The sequence below is a fragment of the Oncorhynchus mykiss genome, chromosome 11, assembly GCF_013265735.2.
Source record: "Oncorhynchus mykiss isolate Arlee chromosome 11, USDA_OmykA_1.1, whole genome shotgun sequence".
Classification (NCBI taxonomy): Eukaryota; Metazoa; Chordata; class Actinopteri; order Salmoniformes; family Salmonidae; genus Oncorhynchus; species Oncorhynchus mykiss.
In genome coordinates this window covers 43460286-43482939 of record NC_048575.1, presented here as the reverse complement: position 1 = coordinate 43482939, position 22654 = coordinate 43460286, and the positions used below count along the sequence as shown (strand labels likewise).

The window sequence follows — 22654 nt, the reverse complement described above, 5'->3', positions numbered from 1 at the left end:
ACCTCCAAATCAATCCCGCTCCAGAGTACAGGCCTCGGTGTAACGCTCATTCCTTCGATGATAAATGTGAATCTCAAATCAAATCAAATTTTATTTGTCACATACACAAGGTTAGCAGATGTTAATGCGAATGTAGCGAAATGCTTGTGCTTCTAGTTCCGACAATGCAGTAATAACCAACGAGTAATCTAGCTAACAATTCCAAAACTACTACTTTATACACAGAAGTGTAAAGGGATAAAGAATATGTACATAAAGATATATGAATGAGTGATGGTACAGAGCGGCATAGACAAGATGCAGTAGATGGTATCGAGTACAGTATATACATATGAGATGAGTATGTAAACAAATTGACATAGTTTAAAGTGGCTAGTGATACATGTATTACATAAAGATGCAGTAGATGATATAGAGTACAGTATATACGTATACATATGAGATAAATAATGTAGGGTATGTAAACATTATATTAAGTAGCATTGTTTAAAGTGGCTAGTGATATATTTTACATCAATTCCCATCAATTCCCATTGTTAAAGTGCCTGGAGTTGAGTCAGTGTGTTGGCAATAGCCACTCAATGTTAGTGGTGGCTGTTTAACAGTCTGATGGCCTTGAGATAGAAGCTGTTTTTCAGTCTCTCGGTCCCAGCTTTGATGCACCTGTACTGACCTCGCCTTCTGGATGATAGCGGGGTGAACAGGCAGTGGTTCGGGTAGTTGTTGTCCTTGATGATCTTTATGGCCTTCCTGTGACATCGGGTGGTGTAGGTGTCCTGGAGGGCAGGTTGTTTGCCCCCGGTGATGCGTTGTGCAGACCTCACTACCCTCTGGAGAGCCTTACGGTTGTGGGTGGAGCAGTTGCCGTACCAGGCGGTGATACAGCCCTACAGGATGCTCTCGATTGTGCATCTGTAGAAGTTTGTGACTGCTTTTGGTGACAAGCTGAATTTCTTCAGCCTCCTGAGGTTGAAGAGGCGCTGCTGCGCCTTCTTCACGATGCTGTCTGTGTGGGTGGACCAATTCAGTTTGTCTGTGATGTGTACGCCGAGGAACTTAAAACTTACTAACCTCTCCACTACTGTTCCATCGATGTGGATAGGGGGGTGTTCCCTCTACTGTTTCCTGAAGTCCACAATCATCTCCTTAGTTTTGTTGACGTTGAGTGTGAGGTTATTTTCCTGACACCACACTCCGAGGGCCCTCACCTCCTCCCCGAATCTGACCATCACACAAAGTGAGACAAAACCGCGTCTAGTCAGGGAAGAGCACTTTTTTGCCAGTCCTGTCTGGTCCAACGACGGTGGGTTTGTGTCCATAGGCGATATTGAGGGCCGGCACGCCCTCAGTCCAGCCTCTCTCAGCCTATTGCGGACAGTCTGAGCACTGACAAAGTGATTGTGCATTCCTGGTGTAACTCGGGCAGTTGTTGTTGCCATCCTGTACCTGTCCCGCAGGTGTGATGTTCAGATGTACCGATCCTGTGCGGGTGTTGTTACACGTGGTCTGCCACTCCGAGGACGATCAACTATCCATCCTATCTCCCTGTAGCACTGTCTTAGGCGTCTCACAGTACGGACATTGCAATTTATTGCGCTGGCCACATCTGCAGTCCTCGTGCCTCCTTACAGCACGCCTTAGGCACGTTCACGCAGATGAGCAGGAACCCTAGTGTTAGGAGAATCTTCTCCCCTTAGGCCTGGCAAGTCTGAGAGAAAGATACTGTACTAAAAACAAATAGGTGGATTTTTAGCAACACCAAAGTGGGATCATAACTTTGAGTAGGCTGTAGTTGTGATGCGGGGGTAGCGCCTTTGAGGGGATTACCTTCCATTCTGCTAATTAAGTTTGGGGTGTTTACAAATATGACAGGACTACAAGCTATTAGTGGCCATTTATTTTAAATGAGGGTCACTTGACTGTGCTCTTTATCAGGCTTACTGACAGTCTGTTGAATATGTGTAAGCCACGTGTCACCTCCGAAACCCCTTCGAAAGAAATCGCAAATATTATACTAATTACAATTAAGTCACACAGCGGTGGATTACTGCTCTGGTAGGGATCTGTTCAAAGGTTTTGTTTGGAGTCATTGTGACTCTCTCAATTGTAAAGTTAATTCCCATTCCCTGGGATTTGATAAAGTCCCTCCGATGTATTAGCCTACAAGATGGTGCTGACTATGGCTGTAGTGCATAGCATGGCTGCAGCGTAGCAGTGCTGTAGTGTATGATGGCTGCAGTTTAGCAGGGCTGCAGTGTAGTAGTGTTGTAGTGTAGGATGGCTGCAGTGTAGGATGGCTGCAGTTTAGCAGGGCTGCAGTGTAGCAGGGCTGAAGTGTAGGATGGCTGCAGTGTAGTAGTGCTGTAGTGTAGGATGGCTGCAGTTTAGCAGGGCTGCAGTGTAGCAGTGCTGTAGTGTAGGATGGCTGCAGTGTAGGATGGCTGCAGTGTAGCAGGGCTGTAGTGTAGGATGGCTGCAGTGTAGCAGGGCTGTAGTGTAGCAGGGCTGTAGTGTAGGATGGCTGCGGTTTAGCAGGGCTGCAGTGTAGCAGTGCTGAAGTGTAGGATGACTGCAGTGTAGCAGGGCTGAAGAATAGCAGTGCTGTAGTGTAGCAGGGCTGTAGTGTAGCAGTGCTGTAGTGTATCAAGGCTGTAGTGTAGCAGTGCTGTAGTGTAGCAGGGCTGTAGTGTATCAAGGCTGTGGTGTATCAGGGCTGTAGTGTAGCAGTGCTGTAGTGTAGCAGGGCTGTAGTGTAGCAGTGCTGTAGTGTATCAAGGCTGTAGTGTACCAGTGCTGTAGTGTAGCAGGGCTGTAGTGTATCAAGGCTGTAGTGTATCAAGGCTGTAGTGTATCAAGGCTGTAGTGTATCAAGGCTGTAGTGTAGCAGGGCTGTAGTGTTTCAAGGCTGTTGTGTATCAAGGCTGTAGTGTTTCAAGGCTGTTGTGTATCAAGGCTGTAGTGTATCAAGGCTGTAGTGTATCAGTGCTGTAGTGTAGCAAGGCTGTAGTGTATCAAGGCTGTAGTGTATCAAGGCTGTAGTGTAGCAGTGCTGTAGTGTATCAGTGATATAGTGTATCAAGGCTATAGTGTATCAAGGCTGTATTGTATCAAGGCTGTAATGTAGCAGTGCTGTAGTGTAGCAGGGCTGTAGTGTAGCAGGGCTGTAGTGTATCAAGGCTGTAGTGTGGCAGTGCTGTTGTGTAGCATGGCTGTGGTGTAGCATGGCTGTGGTGTAGCAGTTCTGTAGTGTATCAAGGCTGTGGTGTAGCAGTGCTGATGTGTAGCATGGCTGTGGTGTAGCATGGCTGTGGTGTAGCATGGCTGCGGTGTAGCAGTTCTGTAGTGTAGCAGGGCTGTAGTTTAGCAGGAGTGTAGAAGTGCTGTAGTGTAGCAGTTATGTAGTGTAGCAGTGCTGTAGTTTAGCAGGGCTGTAGTGTAGCAGTTATGTAGTGTAGCAGTTATGTAGTTTAGCAGTTATGTAGTGTATCAGTTATGTAGTGTAGCAGTGCTGTAGTTTAGCAGGGCTGTAGTGTAGCAGTTGTGTAGTGTAGCAGTGCTGTTGTGTAGCAGTTATGTAGTGTAGCAGTGCTGTAGTGTAGCAGTTATGTAGTGAAGCAGTGCTGTAGTTTAGCAGGGCTGTAGTGCAGCAGTTATGTAGTGTAGCAGTTGTGTAGTGTATCAGTGCTGTAGTTTAAGAGGGCTGTAGTTTAGCAGTTATGTAGTGTAGCGGTGCTGTAGTTTAGCAGTTATGTATTGTAGTTCTGTAGTTTAGCAGTTATGTAGTGTAGCAGTGCTGTAGTTTAGCAGTTATGTAGTGTAGCAGTGCTGTAGTTTAGCAGTTACGTATTGTAGCAGTGCTGTAGTTTAGCAGTTATGTAGTGTAGCAGTGCTGTAGTTTAGCAGTTATTTATTGTAGCAGTGCTGTAGTTTAGCAGTTATGTAGTGTAGCAGTGCTGTAGTTTAGCAGGAATGTAATGTAGCAGTGCTGTAGTTTAGCAGGGCTGTAGTGTAGCAGTTATTTAGTGTAGCAGTGCTTTAGTGTAGCAGTTATGTCATGTAGCAGTGCTATAGTTTAGCAGTGCTGTAGTTTAGCAAGGCTGTAGTGTAGCAGTTATGTTGTGTAGCAGGGCTGTAGTGTAGCAGTGCTGTAGTGTAGCAGTTATGTAGTGTAACAGTGCTGTAGTTTAGCAGTTATGTAGTGTAGCAGTGCTGTAGTTTAGCAGTTATGTAGTGTAGCAGTGCTGTAGTTTAGCAGTTATGTATTGTAGCAGTGCTGTAGATTAGCAGTTATGTAGTGTAGCAGTGCTGTAGTTTAGCAGTTATGTAGTGTAGCAGTGCTGTAGTTTAGCAGGAATGTAATGTAGCAGTGCTGTAGTTTAGCAGGACTGTAGTGTAGCAGTTATGTTGTGTAGCAGGGCTGTAGTGTAGCAGTGCTGTAGTGTAGCAGTTATGTCATGTAGCAGTGCTATAGTTTAGCAGTGCTGTAGTTTAGCAAGGCTGTAGTGTAGCAGTTATGTTGTGTAGCAGGGCTGTAGTGTAGCAGTGCTGTAGTGTAGCAGTTATGTAGTGTAACAGTGCTGTAGTTTAGCAGTTATGTAGTGTAGCAGTGCTGTAGTTTAGCAGTTATGTAGTGTAGCAGTGCTGTAGTTTAGCAGTTATGTATTGTAGCAGTGCTGTAGATTAGCAGTTATGTAGTGTAGCAGTGCTGTAGTTTAGCAGTTATGTAGTGTAGCAGTGCTGTAGTTTAGCAGGAATGTAATGTAGCAGTGCTGTAGTTTAGCAGGGCTGTAGTGGAGCAGTTATGTTGTGTAGCAGTTACGTATTGTAGCAGTGCTGTAGTTTAGCAGTTATGTAGTGTAGCAGTGCTGTAGTTTAGCAGTTATTTATTGTAGCAGTGCTGTAGTTTAGCAGTTATGTAGTGTAGCAGTGCTGTAGTTTAGCAGGAATGTAATGTAGCAGTGCTGTAGTTTAGCAGGGCTGTAGTGGAGCAGTTATGTTGTGTAGCAGTTACGTATTGTAGCAGTGCTGTAGTTTAGCAGTTATGTAGTGTAGCAGTGCTGTAGTTTAGCAGTTATTTATTGTAGCAGTGCTGTAGTTTAGCAGTTATGTAGTGTAGCAGTGCTGTAGTTTAGCAGGAATGTAATGTAGCAGTGCTGTAGTTTAGCAGGACTGTAGTGTAGCAGTTATGTTGTGTAGCAGGGCTGTAGTGTAGCAGTGCTGTAGTGTAGCAGTTATATAGTGTAGCAGTGCTGTAGTTTAGCAGTTATGTAGTGTAGCAGTGCTGTAGTTTAGCAGTTATGTAGTGTAGCAGTGCTGTAGTTTAGCAGTTATGTATTGTAGCAGTGCTGTAGATTAGCAGTTATGTAGTGTAGCAGGGCTGTAGTTTAGCAGTTATGTAGTGTAGCAGGGCTGTAGTTTAGCAGTTATTTATTGTAGCAGTGCTGTAGTTTAGCAGTTATGTAGTGTAGCAGTGCTGTAGTTTAGCAGGAATGTAATGTAGCAGTGCTGTAGTTTAGCAGGGCTGTAGTGTAGCAGTTATGTTGTGTAGCAGTTACGTATTGTAGCAGTGCTGTAGTTTAGCAGTTATGTAGTGTAGCAGTGCTGTAGTTTAGCAGTTATTTATTGTAGCAGTGCTGTAGTTTAGCAGTTATGTAGTGTAGCAGTGCTGTAGTTTAGCAGGAATGTAATGTAGCAGTGCTGTAGTTTAGCAGGGCTGTAGTGTAGCAGTTATGTTGTGTAGCAGGGCTGTAGTGTAGCAGTGCTGTAGTGTAGCAGTTATGTAGTGTAGCAGTGCTGTAGTTTAGCAGTTATGTAGTGTAGCAGTGCTGTAGTTTAGCAGTTATGTAGTGTAGCAGTGCTGTAGTTTAGCAGTTATGTATTGTAGCAGTGCTGTAGATTAGCAGTTATGTAGTGTAGCAGGGCTGTAGTTTAGCAGTTATGTAGTGTAGCAGGGCTGTAGTTTAGCAGTTATGTAGTGTAGCAGTGCTGTAGTGTAGCAGTTATGTAGTGTAGCGGTGCTGTAGTTTAGCAGTTATGTATTGTAGTTCTGTAGTTTAGCAGTTATGTAGTGTAGCAGTGCTGTAGTTTAGCAGTTACGTAGTGTAGCAGGGCTGTAGTTTAGCAGTTATGTAGTGTAGCAGGGCTGTAGTGTAGGAAGGCTGTAGTGTAGAATGGCTGTAGTGTAGCAGGGTTGTAGTGTAGCATTGCTATATTGTATTATGGTTGTAGTGTAGCAGAGATGTAGCCGTAGCAGATGCAGTCTCAGTAGGGGTCAGTGCAGCCCAAAAGAGAGGGCAGCTCTGTCCCCTTAACTCCACACCACAGGCATATTCCTGTTCCTTGGACACGTTGCAGCCAATTTAGCACTCGCTGCAAGTGTCCTTCCTGCCACAGAGTGCTATTCATCGCTCTCATTATCGTCCGACTGAGACACGTTTTGTAAAGAACAGGACGGGGGAGGGAGCAGGGATTGAGTCATCATGCTCGTCCAATCAGAATGGGCCCCAGGTCTAACTATAGACTAAGGTGTTGTTGGGGGCCGGATGAAAGGGGAATTGTGGCATGAGTAAGGGTTTGCATAGTGTAGAGAGCTTAGTAGCATGGGCTAGCTGCCATGCATTATTACTGGTCCATCCAAAACCTATTGCAAATTATATGATTTAGGTTTTAGTGCTTAAACATCTAATTAGCACTAGGATTTAGAATGGGCCATACTGAAATTGAAATATTACATAAAATGTTAATTTACCACCAAGAAGACCCCTTATGCTCTAGCCATAGTAGTAGCTAAGTCAAGAAACACATATGCTTATGTAAATGCCAGGGAATGCACAGGGCAGTCTGGACACTGTTTTTGAGGGAGAAGAGCTAGTCAGCGGAGGACATAGAGAACCTTGATATGCTCTATTCCCAAATACACACACACATGCACACACACATCCTTTAACCTGATAGCCTGTCCCTCCTCACCCCTCCTTCCTGATGTTGACAGCGTGAAAACCGCCTGATGTGCTCTGAACACCAAATCAGGTTAAGTCTCTGCTCTGCCGTCTCCTCTGTGCAAGAACGCTTCGTTTATCTCACTCAGACAAGCGCCTCAGGATCAACTGAATTTTAATTCTCTCCCTGACTCAGCCCATATTACAAAAATGGTAATACTTGCATAATGGTACATTATATGATCAAGATGTTGAAATCACTGATCATTTGGAATATTCACAAGGTTATGTTGTGTTTTTCTCACTTTGTACATAATCAAATCAAATCACATTTTATTGGTCACATACACATTGTTAGCAGTGGTTAATGCGAGTGTTGCGAAATGCTTGTGCTTCTAGTTCCAACAGTGCAGTAATATCTAACAGGTAATCGAACAATTCCATAACAACTACCTTATACACACAAATGTAAAGGGATGGAATAGGAATATGTACGCACATATATATATATATACAGTATATGGATGAGCGATGGCCTAGCGGCATAGGCAAGATGCAATAGATGGTATAAAATACGGAATATACATATGAGATGAGTAATGTAAGATATGTAAACATTATTAAAGTGGTATTATTTAAAGTAACTAGTGATACATTAACAAAAGTTGCCAATGATTTGCATCTGTATGTAGGCAGCAGCCTCTCTGGGTTAGTGAAGGATGTTTATTAACAGTCTGATGACTTTGAGATAGAAGCTGTTTTTCAGTCTCTCTGTCCCAGCTTTGATGCACCTGTAGTGACCTCACATTCTGGATGATAGCGGGGAGAACAGACAGTGGCTCGGGTGGTTGTTGTCCTTGATGATCTTTTTGGCCTTCCTGTGACATCGGGTGGTGTAGGTGTCCTGGAGGGCAGGTAGTTTGCCCTCGTTGATGCGCTGTGCAGACCGCACCACCTTCTGGAAAGCCTTGCGGTGGATGGCGGTGCAGTGGCCATACCAGGCGGTGATACAGCCCGACAGGATGCTCTCAATTGTGCCTCTTTAAAAGTTTGCCAGGGTTATAGGTCACAAGCTAAATTTCTTCAGCCTCCTGAGGTTGAAGAGGTGCTGTTCATCACCACACTGTCTGTGTGGTTGAACCATTTCAGTTTGTCTATGATGTGTACGCCGAGGAACTTTCCACCTTCTCCACTACTGTCCCGTTGATGTGCGCCCTCTGCTGTTTCCTAAAATCCACGATAATCTCCTTTGTTTTGTTGACGTTGAGTGAGAGGTTGTTTTCCTAACACCACACTCCGAGTGCCCTCACCTCCTCCCAGTAGGCTGTCTCGTCATTGTTGGTAATCAAGCCCACTACTGTTGTGTGGTCTGCAAACTTGATGATTGAGTTGGAGGCGTGCATGGCCACGCAGTTATGGGTGAACAGGGAGTACAGGAGGGGGCTGAGCACGCACCTTTGTGAGGCCTCAGTGTTGAGAATCAGCTAAGTGGAGATGTTGTTTCCGTCAGAAAGTCCGGGACCCAATTACACGGGGCAGGGTTGAGACCCAGGGCGTCAAACTTAATGATGAGCTTGGAGGGTACTATGGTGTTGAATGCTGAGCTGTAGTCAACGAACAGCATTCTTACATAGGTATTCCTCTTGTCCAGATTGGATAGGGCAGTGTGATGGCAAATGCATCGTCTGTGGACCTGTTGGGGCGGTATGCAAACTGAAGTGGGTCTAGGGTGGCAGGTAAGGTGGAGGGGATATGATACTTGACAAGTATCTCAAAGCACTTCATGATGACAGAAGTGAGTGCTACTGAGCGATAGTCATTTAGTTCAGTTATCTTTGCCTTCTTTGGTACGGGAACAATGGTGGCTATCTTGAAGCATGTGGGGACAGCAGACTGGGATAGGGAGTGATTGAATATGTCCGTAAACACACCAGCAACATGCTCTGAGGACGTGGCTAGGGATGCTGTCTGGGATGCCATCTGTGCCCTTGAAAATATCTGTAGTGTAAAATAAGGAAAAACTGACGAATACAGTAGATGAAAACATGTTTGAAGCACATAATCATTCTAATCAAATTACCTTAGCAAATTTAACCATTTGGCAATGTGCAGAGCATTAAATTATTATATGTTAATGACAGAATCAAAGGCAAAGAGGCTGCCTTGGACTCAGTTCCTAAGTTTTTGGCCCTGTGCCTGTGGTGTAGCGAGATAGAACAGGGGAATGCTTGTTGAACTGACATGTGGACTAGGACATGCCCATCTCTCGCTGGGCGGATTAACTGCATTCCCCCAGGTAATCCGATCTCTCTCACCTGATTTGCCGACTACACAGCGCTTTAAAGTCCCACTTTTCCACCTCTGACCTTCCGGGGGTTGCTTGCTTCTCACAAAGGACCAAATCATGGCTCAGGCTGTGTTTGACTCGCTGTGTTATCGGCTGCTGCAGGCAATCGGAATGGCTCAGTCATTTAAAGTGGTGGCCGTGAACTAGACAAAGGGAGAGGAGACCTTTAGATGGGTTACACTGAGAGCAGCTCGACTTACTCAGGCACAGGTTGCTGGATTGACTGTTATACCCCCTATGGTATCTGTGGTGTCATACATGTGTATTCTGCCTGCTATGGTTCTATTGCTGCCAGTGATGTATAAAAGCCCTGTGCTGTGCTACTAATAACATGTATTTATGGGATAAATATAGATTAAGCATGGTGAAGGCAATATATTCAAGGTGCCTAAATGCCTAAAAAGGTGCCTAAAAAGGGAAGTTGAGAGAGGAAAATACAACAAATGCTGTCTGTGACATCCCACATCTGGACACAGGCAGGTGACAACCATATTAAATACCTGAGTGTCCGAGTCAGCCAATTACATACTTTGCTGTGTGTTCAGCTCTGAATGGAATCACTGATTTATGTTTGCAATATGCATTAGACTCACTTTGGTATGAGTAGACCCTTCTTTGATCATTCATATTGTATTCTCACGCAATTCTATTAAATAATGCAGAATAATGATCTTGAAAAGCATTTTTTTTCAAAAGCTTGAATAGCTTAATGATGATTGGCTGTTGTTGTTGTCAATAATGCACACACTAGTCATTGTTTGTCAGGTTCATAGTTCTTAACGAGATCGTTCGGCCCCTCTTGGTTGAATTAATTAAAACATAATCTCCCTTGATTGCGACAGCCTCTCGCTATCAAGATGGCGTCCCTTCGACAAGTGCTTGTTTGTTAACTTGGGTGCTAATAATGTTTTAGTCAGTGGGGTACTGAGTCTCTAACCGGATGTTTTCATTTCAATCACACTGCCGTTTGCATGCAAGAATAATTACTTATGATCGTGCTCTGGTGACACCACATATCACAGTTACAGCCAAGGTCTCCAAAGAGAAGAGATGGAGATAAACAAGAAATGTGCTGTTTCCGGTCAGCAGCGTTACAGGGTTACTTTCAAACTAATCTTATCACACTTGCTTCACTTTTCCAGCATCTCCAATTGACACCAATGATTAGCAACAGTTCCTTCAAAAATAATTCACACCCTTTGACTTTTTCCACATTTTCTTGTGTTACAGCCTGAATTTAAAGATGTGATATGCAGAAATTGCTACTCAATTTCCTGGTTGCTAAAATTCTAATAGTTCAACTAATTTCAGTTTATGACAAAACAAGTAATATATAGTGTAGATAATTATTGTACTGTTTATACTGCTATGAAATGTTTTTTTTCAGCTGTTTGAAGCAGGTGTACAAAACCTAAAGAACAAGATGCAACAATAAAATCTAAGAACGGCAAGCATACAAATAGCGCATGTAGAACAGATCTACCACTTCTTAGACTTGCTTTCAATGAGAATGACATCTTTAACCTCTCTAGGGTATGTGGGACGCTAGCGTCCCACCTGGCCAACATCCAGTGAGATTGCAGAGTGCCAAATTTATATACAGAAATACTCATTATAAAAATTCAGAAAAGATACAACTATTAAACATAGGTGAATGTGAATCCAACCACGGTGTCAGATTTCAAAAATGCTTTACGGCGAAAGCATACCTTACAATTATTTGAGAACATAGCCCAGCAGACAAATCATTACAAACAGTAACCAGCCAAGTAGAAGAGTTACACAAGTCTGAAATAGAGATAAAATTAATCCCTTACCTTTGATGATCTTCATATGGTGGCCCGCAGAAGACATTCCTTTACTCATTAAATGTTCCTTTTGTTCGATAAAGTCTCTTTATATCCTTTATATCTTCAGTAATCCACAGGCTCAAACTCAGTCAAAACAGGCAGACAAATGTTATCCAATTTGTATCCGTAAAGTTCATAGAAACATGTCAAACGATGTTTATATTCAATCCTCAGGTTGTTTTTAGCCTAAATGATATATAATATTTCAACCTGACAATAACGTCGTCAATTTAAAAGGTAAAGAAAAAAGGCACTCTCTCGGGATTGCGCATGAAAAAGCCCTGTGACACGGTAGGGTCCACTTATTCAGACTGGTCTTACTCCCTCATTTATCAGAATACAAGCCTGAAACAATTTCTAAAGACTGTTGACATCTAGTGGAAGGCATAGGAACTGCAATTTTAGTCCTAAGTCAACGGACACTCTAATTGCATTGAATAGAAAACCACAAAACCCCTCCCCAAAAATTAAGTTAGTTTCCTTACCCTATAAGCAGTCTGTGGATACCAATGCATGCTTTGGTTTTGTTTACCTGGTTACAGTTTCAAATGTAAACTTTTTAGCATGCAAGTCAATGATACCTATACTAGCATGTTTGCACTTCATGTCCAAATTATACTATTTAACTTCATTGAGTTAATCAATCTTTTTATACTTTATAATGACATGAACCCAAAATGCTAATGCTAATGCAAATATAGGTACCGTTACATTGGATTTGTGCCACGCATTTGAAACAGTGGCCATGGATTTCTGTCATAACTTGTCCAAAGTCTACGTATAGAAACCAATTTGTAATTTGGGTGAACTATCCCTTTAACGTTGAGGGGGAAAAATCTTGACACTTTTCCTACCTAATAGCAGGAACAGCCTAATCTAGTGTTCAGAACCTGGTTATACCAGGATGTATTATGTGACATAAACCTAAAATCTTCAATTACTAATTTCTCTGAACAAGGTAAAAAAGAAACATCACCAAATTTGCTGGGAATATATTACATTGTATGAAGAAACAATAATTCAAACCCCATCTCCATACTACTTGTCAGACATAGAAAACTGATACTGTATACTGGTTGTTGGTTTAGGTTGGCATGGGGTCTGGGGGGTCCATTGGTGGCTTTTTAATTAATTTTGGGATTCCTCATGTCCTACTCATAGGTAGAAAAATGTTTGTTCCAAATGTGATGCTGGGTACTGTATTTATTTTATATTATATGAATCCTATCAATTCAAATGACCAATGTGGGTGCAATCAATTAGATTAATTTCTCAGAAATCAAATTATACTGCAACAAAATAATTTTGCAGCAATGCTAGTCTAAAGAAATTATTTTAAAACAATCTGAGATGGTTGGTGTCAATATCTTGTGCCTATTTGAGGTGTATCAACCCATACTAAGAGCAGTTCAGCTCTTAGAAGTCTGAGCAGTCAGGTCTGTTTCATGTCTCTCCATCCCATCCTCACTTCCAAAGTTTAAAGAGGGGAGTATGTCACCTCTTAAAATCTTGTTAATCTACCCATCGTGACCAATTTCAAAAAGACTTTACAGAGAAAGCGTAATATATGATTATGTTAAGTCAGAGACTAGTCACACAAACACACATCTGTTTCCAGCCAAAGAGAGGAGTCACAAAAAGCAGAAATAGAGATAAAATTAATCACTAACCTTTGAGGATCTTCAACAGATGGCACTCATAGGACTTCATGTTATACAATACGTATGTTTTGCTTGATAAAGTTCTTATTCATACCCAAAAATCTCAGTTTACATTGGCGCGTTATTGTTCAGTAATGTTTTGCTTCCAAAACATCCGGTGATTTTGCAGAGCCACACCAATTTACAGAAATAGTCATCATAAACTTTGTGTTCCTCCATGTGCTCCTTAAAAATAACAGTGGATATATGGCAAGTTTGCCTATATGATGTCTGGAACATTGTCAAGGTAGCACATGAAAACATTACATACCACAATGGACACAGGGCTTACCTGTGTGGTTGTGAAGTTCCTCAACTTTCAGAACGCAGTATTGCATGCGTCTTTCAACAGTCACGCTGCTAACATTCAGAAATAGACAGAACATCCTAATTTGGAGTTTTGATTGCATGCTGTGTGCTGTGGACTTGGGCAAATGCCATCAGCTGATTTGAGGTAATGTGTGTGATTATGGATATGTTAGATCCTGCACTTAAGATGTTGAAGACAACATCTCAGAAAGACAAAGCATCAAGACCGGCTTATATTTTAATCATATTTGAGTTCTTAAGCTTGCAGAGTATGTTCCATATTCAGGAAGTCAGTGTGTATATTCTCTGAAGAGTAGGGGCATGCTTTAGAGTGGGATTAAGTGTCTTAGTACTCACTTTAGTAGAGGGGGGGATAATGGGTATATTGCCAATTTTCATTCATGCCAAGTTATGGTTCTTCTCAAAATCATATGCAACCTTATACTTGTGTTCATGAGGCTGACAGAATGTCATAAAGTAGGTTCCTTTGTGAGATATACTGTACTATCACAGGACACATGTTATTCTTAGCAGGACTTGGCCCCATACACTAAACAACGCCCGTAACAGATTCCAGACATAGAAAACCGAGACTGTGGACCAATGTTGATTTTCGAAAAAGAAAACACAGTTTGCTGACTTCGATCTGCCTCAAAAGAACAAGATGACCGACTTGTATCACTGTTGAAGACGCATACATTCCTTAAATTCCTTTAACTTATTGTAACCTACTTTCTTTACATTGCATTGCTAATCTCTACACGAGGATTGGTTTAGTAGCCTGCTATATGTGTTTGTTGAGAGTCCCAAACCTAAATTGGTGTGTAGCATTAATGGTCGATCCCAGGAAACCATTTGATTTATTAGATTCAGGGAACCAGCCCGTCTGTCTCTGTGAAAGCATCTTGTGGGAGGCAGAATCAACTAACAAATGGAGCAAATTCAATGCATACTCCCCACCAATGCATGCTAATGAGAATGATGTCCTGCTAATTGCCAACATGTGTGCTTCAAAGAAGTTAATGTGCCTCTTTTCTGTTTTCTTGGCTCTTGCAGATGTTAACGAATGCGAGAAAGAACCGTGTAAAAATGGGGGCATCTGCACAGATCTGGTTGCCAATTACTCTTGTGAATGCCCTGGGGAGTACATGGGAAGGAACTGCCAATACAGTAAGTGCTGTGTCTTTCATGATCACCCTTGCCTGGCTCTTCTGCGTACAACTGATGACGTTGGTAGCTAGTGCTGGCAAACAGGGCAAGAGCATTCTTTCATTTTTTGAGGGCTTTAGGTAATGGGATTGTTCCATCTACACCTCTCTATCCATCTTTCTGTATCTAAATCCCCAAGCGTCTTCTTCTGTGTGCTGTGGAGATTGTTGTCAGGATTCAGGGTTGTTCAAGATGAGACTGACTTTGACAAAAGCTCCTACATGATTGCAGACAGACAATCAATGAGGAATATGTAGCAAGAGACACACACACATGCATACATATTCTTAACCTTACCCAGACATCACCAGACATAGTCCCTGTGTAGGGACAGGCACAATCTCTTATAGTTACAGCAATGTGCTAGTTTTGAGTAGTCCGGTGGGAGCTGAACTGAATATTTTATAACTCAGACATTGGAGCAACTGGTGGCACCGTCTAGCAGAGATTTTTGTAAAAGACAAGGAAAAGATGTTGCCAGAGAATGTACAATATGCAGTCAAGTACAGCTGCGGTGGTTTAGTATTAAAGTTGTTGTTGAAAACGATAAGTCCACACACATTTATGTATAATTGGTTCTTGTGCTTTAATAATTTACCTGTAGAGTGCAATCTTCTATTATTGTCTCATATTGGATCCATATCTTACAGTATGATCATATACTACATAATTTCACAATGTGTGGCTATGAGAAATGTTTGGGCTTTAGTTTGAAACATCTTGCCATGACATCACAACCAACACATGGATAAACCACTCACCAAAAACAATGATGACAAAGTTTTTTTCAGAAATGCATACTGAAGCATAGTTCATGCTTTCCTGGAAGAAGACTAATAATTTCCTTCATTTCCTGTCTCTTATTTTGTGGTGAGTCAAATAAGTGAAGTCACTCATTAACAATTTTCTGGCATATCCCCCTTAGCATTGCTTATTCATAGCAACCCCTTCATATCAGTTATTAGAACACAGTTATGCAACCACAGTTTTGAGTTCAAAGATGATTACCCACTTATTTGATAAGCATCAATATTGGAAATATGGCACCACAGTGGATACCATTTCCACCAGCAATGTTTGGTCTTTTTGACGCATTCAGAGCTCAGTTCTGATTTCCGATCTGTATTTTTATTTTTATTTTGAATGATTACGCACTGATTCAGGAGCAGACAAAATTACTTTTTTAATCAGGCAAGGGTTGGGAGCCTTGAACTGTTTTTCAAACTGGCTTCTGTGCTTCACCACAGCCATTGCTGTGAAGAAAGTTGTTTGAGGGATTAATTGAAGTCTGCACATGCCAGATAGCAGAGTCCTTTTCCAACAGAGGGAAATATCACTACAAAGTGCCTCCGCATTTACAGTCTGTAAACAATTTAATCTAGATATGCTCCAGAAAATCATCATAATGTCCTTATGTTTGTATTTTGTAAAGGCCTCAAGTGTGAAGGTTGTCTTTTTTACCGTATCGACATGACATTTTCAATGTCCGAACAATTTCTATGGAGCAATAACGTTTGTGTTGTAGAACATTGTTCTTGTCCACAACTAATTTTAATTGTTGCTAAAGATATTTCATCTGAATAATGGTTGGCAGTAGAAAACTCAAACAAACCATGCCTGTGAACTGTTTCATAAAACACAGATCATGGAAATCCATGGAAAGATCGAATTTACCATCTGATACTATGTCAAGTCCTTAACAATTCTGGTATTGTGATACAAAGGAGGCTGCTGAGGGGAGAACGGCTCATTAAAATGGCCTGAACGGCGCAAATGGAATAGCATCAAACACATGGAAACATGTTTTTCATGTATTTGATACCATTCCACTCCAGCCATTGTCACAAGCCCGTTCTCCCCAATTAAGGTGCCACCAACCTCCTGTGATTGTGAAGCATGCTGCAAGGAAATCCATAACAAACTGTTTGAAATACATATCATGCATGTGAATATACCAATCCATAAATCAGTGGCAAAACTCAAGGGCTTGTTATTCTAAATCTATCAGGCAATCTTCATCTGTTGAACAGTAATTATTGGAAATGAACAGTGATACTTGTCTGAGATTTGACAGGACACATTTACCCATGCCAATGTCATGGGGCAACCAGAGTGTCAGCCAATGTATCCCTACAACCCGACCAAGGCAGCTTTCATCGAGTGCAAACCCTGTCTCTGATTCGGATGAAAACGAAAGATCAGACGAAGACTGGAGGTAGACAAAGACCTACTAAATGTTAGTCTGAGAGCTGTATGGAGGAGAGAGAAAGTAGCCTACTCTAGATGGCTATTTGATTATTTCCAAGGCTGCACAGAATGAGAGGACTGCTCACTGCCTCTCTCATCATCTTCAAAAGTGGCTTGTTTTTCCAAACCTTGGAGCTTGTTGGCAAAAAGAAACCTTGTTCGTTAGTTAGGCCATTTCTGGATATTGGGTCCGGTTTCCTCTCACTGTTAGCACCCTACTGTGATTGTCTCTGTGTCGCCTCAGGCTAATAGCTATATCACCAAGCAACTGTTACTGCCTATAAATATTTTGGGGGATGTCTTGAGTGTGTCATTCAATAGGGCCAGGGGTGGTTTATCTCAAGCTAAATGAGTGTAAGTGAGTTAAAGGACTGCCTTGAGGATTGGTGAGAGTTCAGTGGGGACTTAATCACGCTAGTGAATGCCCACTGTTATTGTGTGTGTGTGTGTGCATGCCTAGGTGTGTGTGTTGCTGTGTGTGTGTGCATCAAGTCAGTGGGTATTCACAGTAAATGAGTAAAACATAATTCTGCGTGTGTGCAATTTTTCTTTTTACGAATCCACATATCAGAATGTGTGTGCTATTCTCTCCCCATTCCACCAGTCTTTCTTCTCCTGAGTATTGGTGCAGTTACTTTAATTTCAGTGTGGCTCTAATTAGTTGCTGCTGTAGGTTGGCCTTGTGGGAGATGGATTCAGCTGTCACATGATAGCGACGGCGGCATTAGTGATGTGTGCTGTCGGAGGGGCTGATGTATGCACAGGGGGCAGCAGGCCGAGGCCTAGGGCTGGCAACCACAGCTGCTCTGCTCTGACGGATGCACGGCTGACAGACAGCTCATTAAAGATGCGCCTTCATCCCGACAAGGAGATCATTGTCACAGAGTTGCGTTAGCGTTGTTATAGTGTTGCTTCTACAGGATTGATAAAGTGTTAGAGCATTTGGTAGTGTTTTTCAGTGTGAAAGAATGGCTTCCCTGGCAATACAGTTGGGGAGTGGGGTGGGGAGGTATACTGAACTAGTTTTCTGGACAGCCATTATATGATAAGGACATGGTTAATTGTACATGATGCTGCCAGAGATTCGATGACAAGCATGTTTTACATACGTACCCCTTTCAAAACAAATTGAATGTGCTTGATTGAGTGATCGTGTGTGTGGTAAGAGAGCGCAATCGATAGCTAGTGAGAGAGTTTTTCAAACAGACTGTTTAGCATTTATGTTTACAGCTGTTAAACTACGTTTAGTCAGGAAGATACACTATATGACAGTATTTGGACACCTGCTCGTTGAACATCTCATTCCAAAATCTTGGGCATTAATATGGAGTTTGTCCCCCGTTTGCTGCTATAACAGCCTCTACTCTTTTGGGAAGGCTTTCCACTAGATGTTGGAACATTGCTGTGGGAACTTGCTTACATTCAGCCACAAGAGCATTAGTGAGGTCGGGCACTAATGTTGGGGAATTAGGCCTGGCTCGCAGAGGGGCGTTCCAATTTATCCCAAAGGTGTTCGAAGGGGTTGAGGTCAGGGCTCTGTTCAGGCCAGTCAAGTTCTTCCACACGGATCTCAACAAACAATTTCTGTATGGACCTCGCTTTGTGCACAGAAACTGGAAAGGACCTGCCACAAATTTTGAATCACAGAATTGTCTAGAATGTTATTGTATGTTGTAGCGTTAAGATTTCCATTCACTTGAACTAAGGAGCCTGAACAATGAAAAACAGCCCTTATCCTACATCAAGCTTTGCAGTTGGCACTATGCGTTTGGGCAGGTAGCGTTCTCCTGGCCAAACCCAGATTCGTCTGTCGGACTACCGCTGCTTCAGAGTCCAATGGCGGCGAGCTTCACACCACTCCAGCTTACGCTTGGCATTGCACATGGTGATCTTAGGCTTGTGTGCGGCTGCTCGGCCATGGAAACCCATTTCATGACGCTCCCGACGAACAGTTATTGTACCGACGTTGCTTCCAGAGGCAGTTTGGAACTTGGTTGCAACACTTGCTACTGAGGACAGACAATTTGTACGGCTGAGCTTCAGCACTCAGTGGTCCCGTTCTGTGAGCTTTTGTGTCCAACCACTTCGCAGCTGAGCCATTGTTGCTCCTAGATGTTTTGACTTCACAAAAACAGCTCTTATAGTTAACCGGGGCAGCTCTAGCATGGTTGTAATATGACAAACTGACTTGTTAGAAAAGTGGCATCCTACGACGGTGCCACGTTGACAGTTACTGTAAGGCCATTCTACTACCAATGTTTCTCTATGGAGATTTCATGGATGTGTGCTTGATATTATATACCTGTAAGCAACGGGTGTGGCTGAAATAGCTGAATCCACATTCTTGTGTATATATATAGTGTAGTTTGCATCGTGCATCACACCAATTTACCGTTGTACTTTGAAAATATCACACAAATGAACAATATGGTTTTGATAAATGGTTGCACAGATTTTTCTCATGACAAACACACAGTATACCTTACAATATTTAATGTCAGATATGACAAAGTGTCCTATTATAATCAAAACATTAGATAATTTCAATTGTGCATCTGTGGTCACAAAACTGACTCTGATATCCGGTTTTGAAATGGCATTTAAATTCGATTTTTCGTGATTACATTGCATGTAACTCATATCAGCTATACATGAGGACTAATAAAAAAAATCCAGGTGCGATATTAAGTCATACAATGAGGGGAAATCAGAGTAGGAAAAGTAAAAAATTCAATAATGAAAGAAATAAGCCTTATAAAACCAGTTATTTTGTAGTGAAGATGAAATAACAAAATAAAGAGAGTGACAAGAAAAAAAAAACAAGGCATATTGTTTTGACATTATTGAACTCTGAGTCAGGAACGCAGCTCCGGAAAAGGATCCTTGTGAAAACTCATCATGAAAATACAGTAGGTGTCATAAGTCTATCCTGTGATGTGCTTTTCTTTGATTCCGCCCAAACCGTATTTTGATTGAGGAATGAAAAGGATGAAGAAAAATACAAAATTGTATTATATTCTCTGGTCTGGCATAACACGATTTAGATGGTTTCTGCCAAGTACCACGGGAAGGCAGCCTTTGGTAAACATTAGTATTCATTGCCAACCTGCAAATGGAATTGGGATTATATGTCAACACAATGTTACTATGGTAATGCTTAGCCATCACTTTAATGCTAATGTTTGATAAGACAGCAAATATATTTCTTCTCCCCAAAGAAAGTTGGGTTATTTTGAAACATAAAACCATTTTTCCATCAATATATTTCTGTTAGTAGAAGCAGAGGACCAGGCAAAGCTGACAAGAGCAAAGATGTAGGTTGAGATTCCAGACTTAAGCACGCACAAAGGCCTTTTGGGGAGACTTGCCACTATACTCATATCTGCTCTTACAATGAATTGACCTTATGGCAGGCCAGGTGAAGTTCTTAACAAAGTACAACTAATATACAGCAAGTAGAGAGATGTGATCATATTGTACATAATATACTGTCTTCTCAGATGTTTGAGGATGAGTGCAATACAAATCAAATCAAATGTATTCATATAGCCCTTCTTACATCAGCTGATATCTCAAAGTGCTGTACAGAAAACCAGCCTAAAACCCCAAACAGCAAACAATGCAGTTGTAGAAGCACGGTGCCTAGGAAAAACTCCCTAGAAAGGCCAAAACCTAGGAAGAAACCTAGAGGGGTGGCCAGTCCTCTTCTGGCTGGAGATTATAACAGAACATAGCCAATATGTTCAAATGTTCATAGATGACCAGCATGGTCAAATAATAATAATCACAGTAGTTGTCGAGGGTACAACAGGTCAGCACCTCAGGAGTAAATGTCAGTTAGCTTTTCATAGCCGATCATTGAGAGTATCTCTACCGCTCCTGCTGCCTCTAGAGAGTTGAAAACAGAAGGTCTGGGACAGGAAGCACGTCTGTTGAACAGGTCAGGGTTCCATAGCCGCAGGCTGAACAGTTGAAACTGGAGCAGCAGAATGGTCAGTTGGACTGGGGACAGCAAGGAGTCATCATAGCAGGTAGTCCAGTGGCATGGTCCTAGGGCTCAGGTCCTCCAAGAGAGAAAGAAAGAGAGAAAGAGAGAGCATATTTAAATTCACACAGGACACCGTATAAGACAGGATAAATACTCAAGATATAACAGACTGACCCTAGCCCCCCGACACATAAACCACTGCAGCATAAATACTGGAGGCTGAGACAGGAGGAGTCAGGAGACACTGTGGCCCCATCCGATGATACCACCGGACAGGGCAAAACAGGCAGGATATAACCCCACCCACTTTTCCAAAGCACAGCCCCCACACCACTAGAGGGATATCTTCAACCACCAACTTACCATCCTGAGACAAGGCTGAGTATAGCCCACAAAGATCTCCGCCATGGCACAACCCAAGGGGGGGGTGCCAACCCAGACAGGAAGACACACTCAAGTGACGCACCCTCCTAGGGATGACATGGAGAAGCACCAGTAAGCCAGTGACTCAGCCCCTGTAATAGGGTTAGAGGCAGAGAATCCCAGTGGAGAGAGGGGGACAGGCCAGGCAGAGACAGCAAGGGTGGTTCGTTGCTCCAGTGCCATTCCGTTCACCTTCACACTCCTGGGCCAGACTACACTCAATCATAGGACCCACTGAAGAGATAAGTCTTCAATAAAGACTTAAAGGTTGAGACCGAGTCTACGTCTCTCACATGGGTAGGTAGACCATTCCATAAAAATTGAGCTCTATAGGGGAAAGCCCTACCTCCAGCTGTTTGCTTAGAAATTCTAGGGACAATTAGGAGGCATGCGTCTTGTGACCGTAGCGTACATGTAGGTATGTACGACAGGACCAAATCGGAAAGATAGGTAGGAGCAAGCCCATGTAATGCTTTGTAGGTTAGCAGTAAAACCTTGAAATCAGCCCTTGCCTTAATAACAGGAAGCAAGTGTAGAGAGGCTAGCACTAGAGTAATATGATCAAATTTTTGGGTTCTAGTCAGGATTCTAGCAACCATATTTAGCACTAACTGAAGTTTATTTAGTGCTTTATCCATGTTCGTCAAAAGAGAGATCAGGGTCCAGAGTAACGCAAAGATCCTTCACAGTTATATTTGAGACGACTGTACAACCATCAAGATTAATTGTCAGATTCAACAGAAGATATCTTTGTTTCTTGGGACCTAGAACAAGCATCTCTGCTTTGTCCGAGTTTAAAAGTTGAAAATTAGCAGTCATCCACTACCTTATGTCTGAAACACAGGCTTCCAGCGAGGGCAATTTTGGGGCTTCACCATGTTTCATCGAAATGTACAGCTGTGTGTCATCCGCATAGCAGTGAAAGTTATCATTATGTTTTCGAATGACATCCCTAAGAGTTAAAATATTTTGTGAAAACAAAAGTGGTCCTAAAACGGAACCTTGAGGAACACCGAAATGTACAGTTGATTTGTCAGAGGACAAACCATTCACAGACACAAACTGATATCTTTCCGACAGATAAGATCTAATCCAGGCCAGAACTTGTCCGTGTAGACCAATTTGGGTTTCCAATCTCTCCAAAATAATGTGGTGGTCGATGGTATCAATAGCAGCACTAAGGTCTAGGAGCACGAGGACAGATGCAGAGCCTTGGTCTTATGCCACTAAAACCTCCCAGTTCACATAATTGCATAGCCAACGATCTATAAGGAGGTTAACCTCATATGTTACCTGTTGAATGAAAAAAGCTGGAATACTTTCTAATTAGTATAATTTAAACAATATTATAACAATGGACTGTAAATTAAATCACTCCTCAATGTTTCTTTGTTATTAGCCACCCAGGCAACAATAGTTTTAACCCTGTGAATTCCAAACGTTTAAGTGTGGTTTCTCCCAAGTCCTTGTCATGTTCATGTTGGTCATGCCTGCATGAAAACATATGTGTTAGCCAGAGAGGGGTGGGTGTTTAGGGGATGCTTAGTCGTTGCTAGCTTTTAACTTACCCAGGTTTACAAATTCATCCTTAATCAGAAGTGCTATGTCAGTTAAAGAAATACTTGTCTGTAATTGTATGCAAT

At 42.2% G+C, this 22654-nt stretch overlaps 1 protein-coding gene across 4 annotated transcripts in view; it reads left to right on the top strand.

The window, feature by feature from the left end:
* The window catches only part of edil3a (EGF-like repeats and discoidin I-like domains 3a), a 247730-nt gene that overhangs the window by 148003 nt on the left and 77073 nt on the right, over nucleotides 1-22654 (top strand). For all 4 annotated transcript variants that reach the window (XM_036935506.1, XM_036935509.1, XM_036935507.1 and 1 more), the window contains one exon: nucleotides 14201-14314. In XM_036935506.1, the coding sequence (XP_036791401.1) occupies nucleotides 14201-14314 (114 nt within the window). The remainder of the gene's footprint in view (nucleotides 1-14200; nucleotides 14315-22654) is intronic.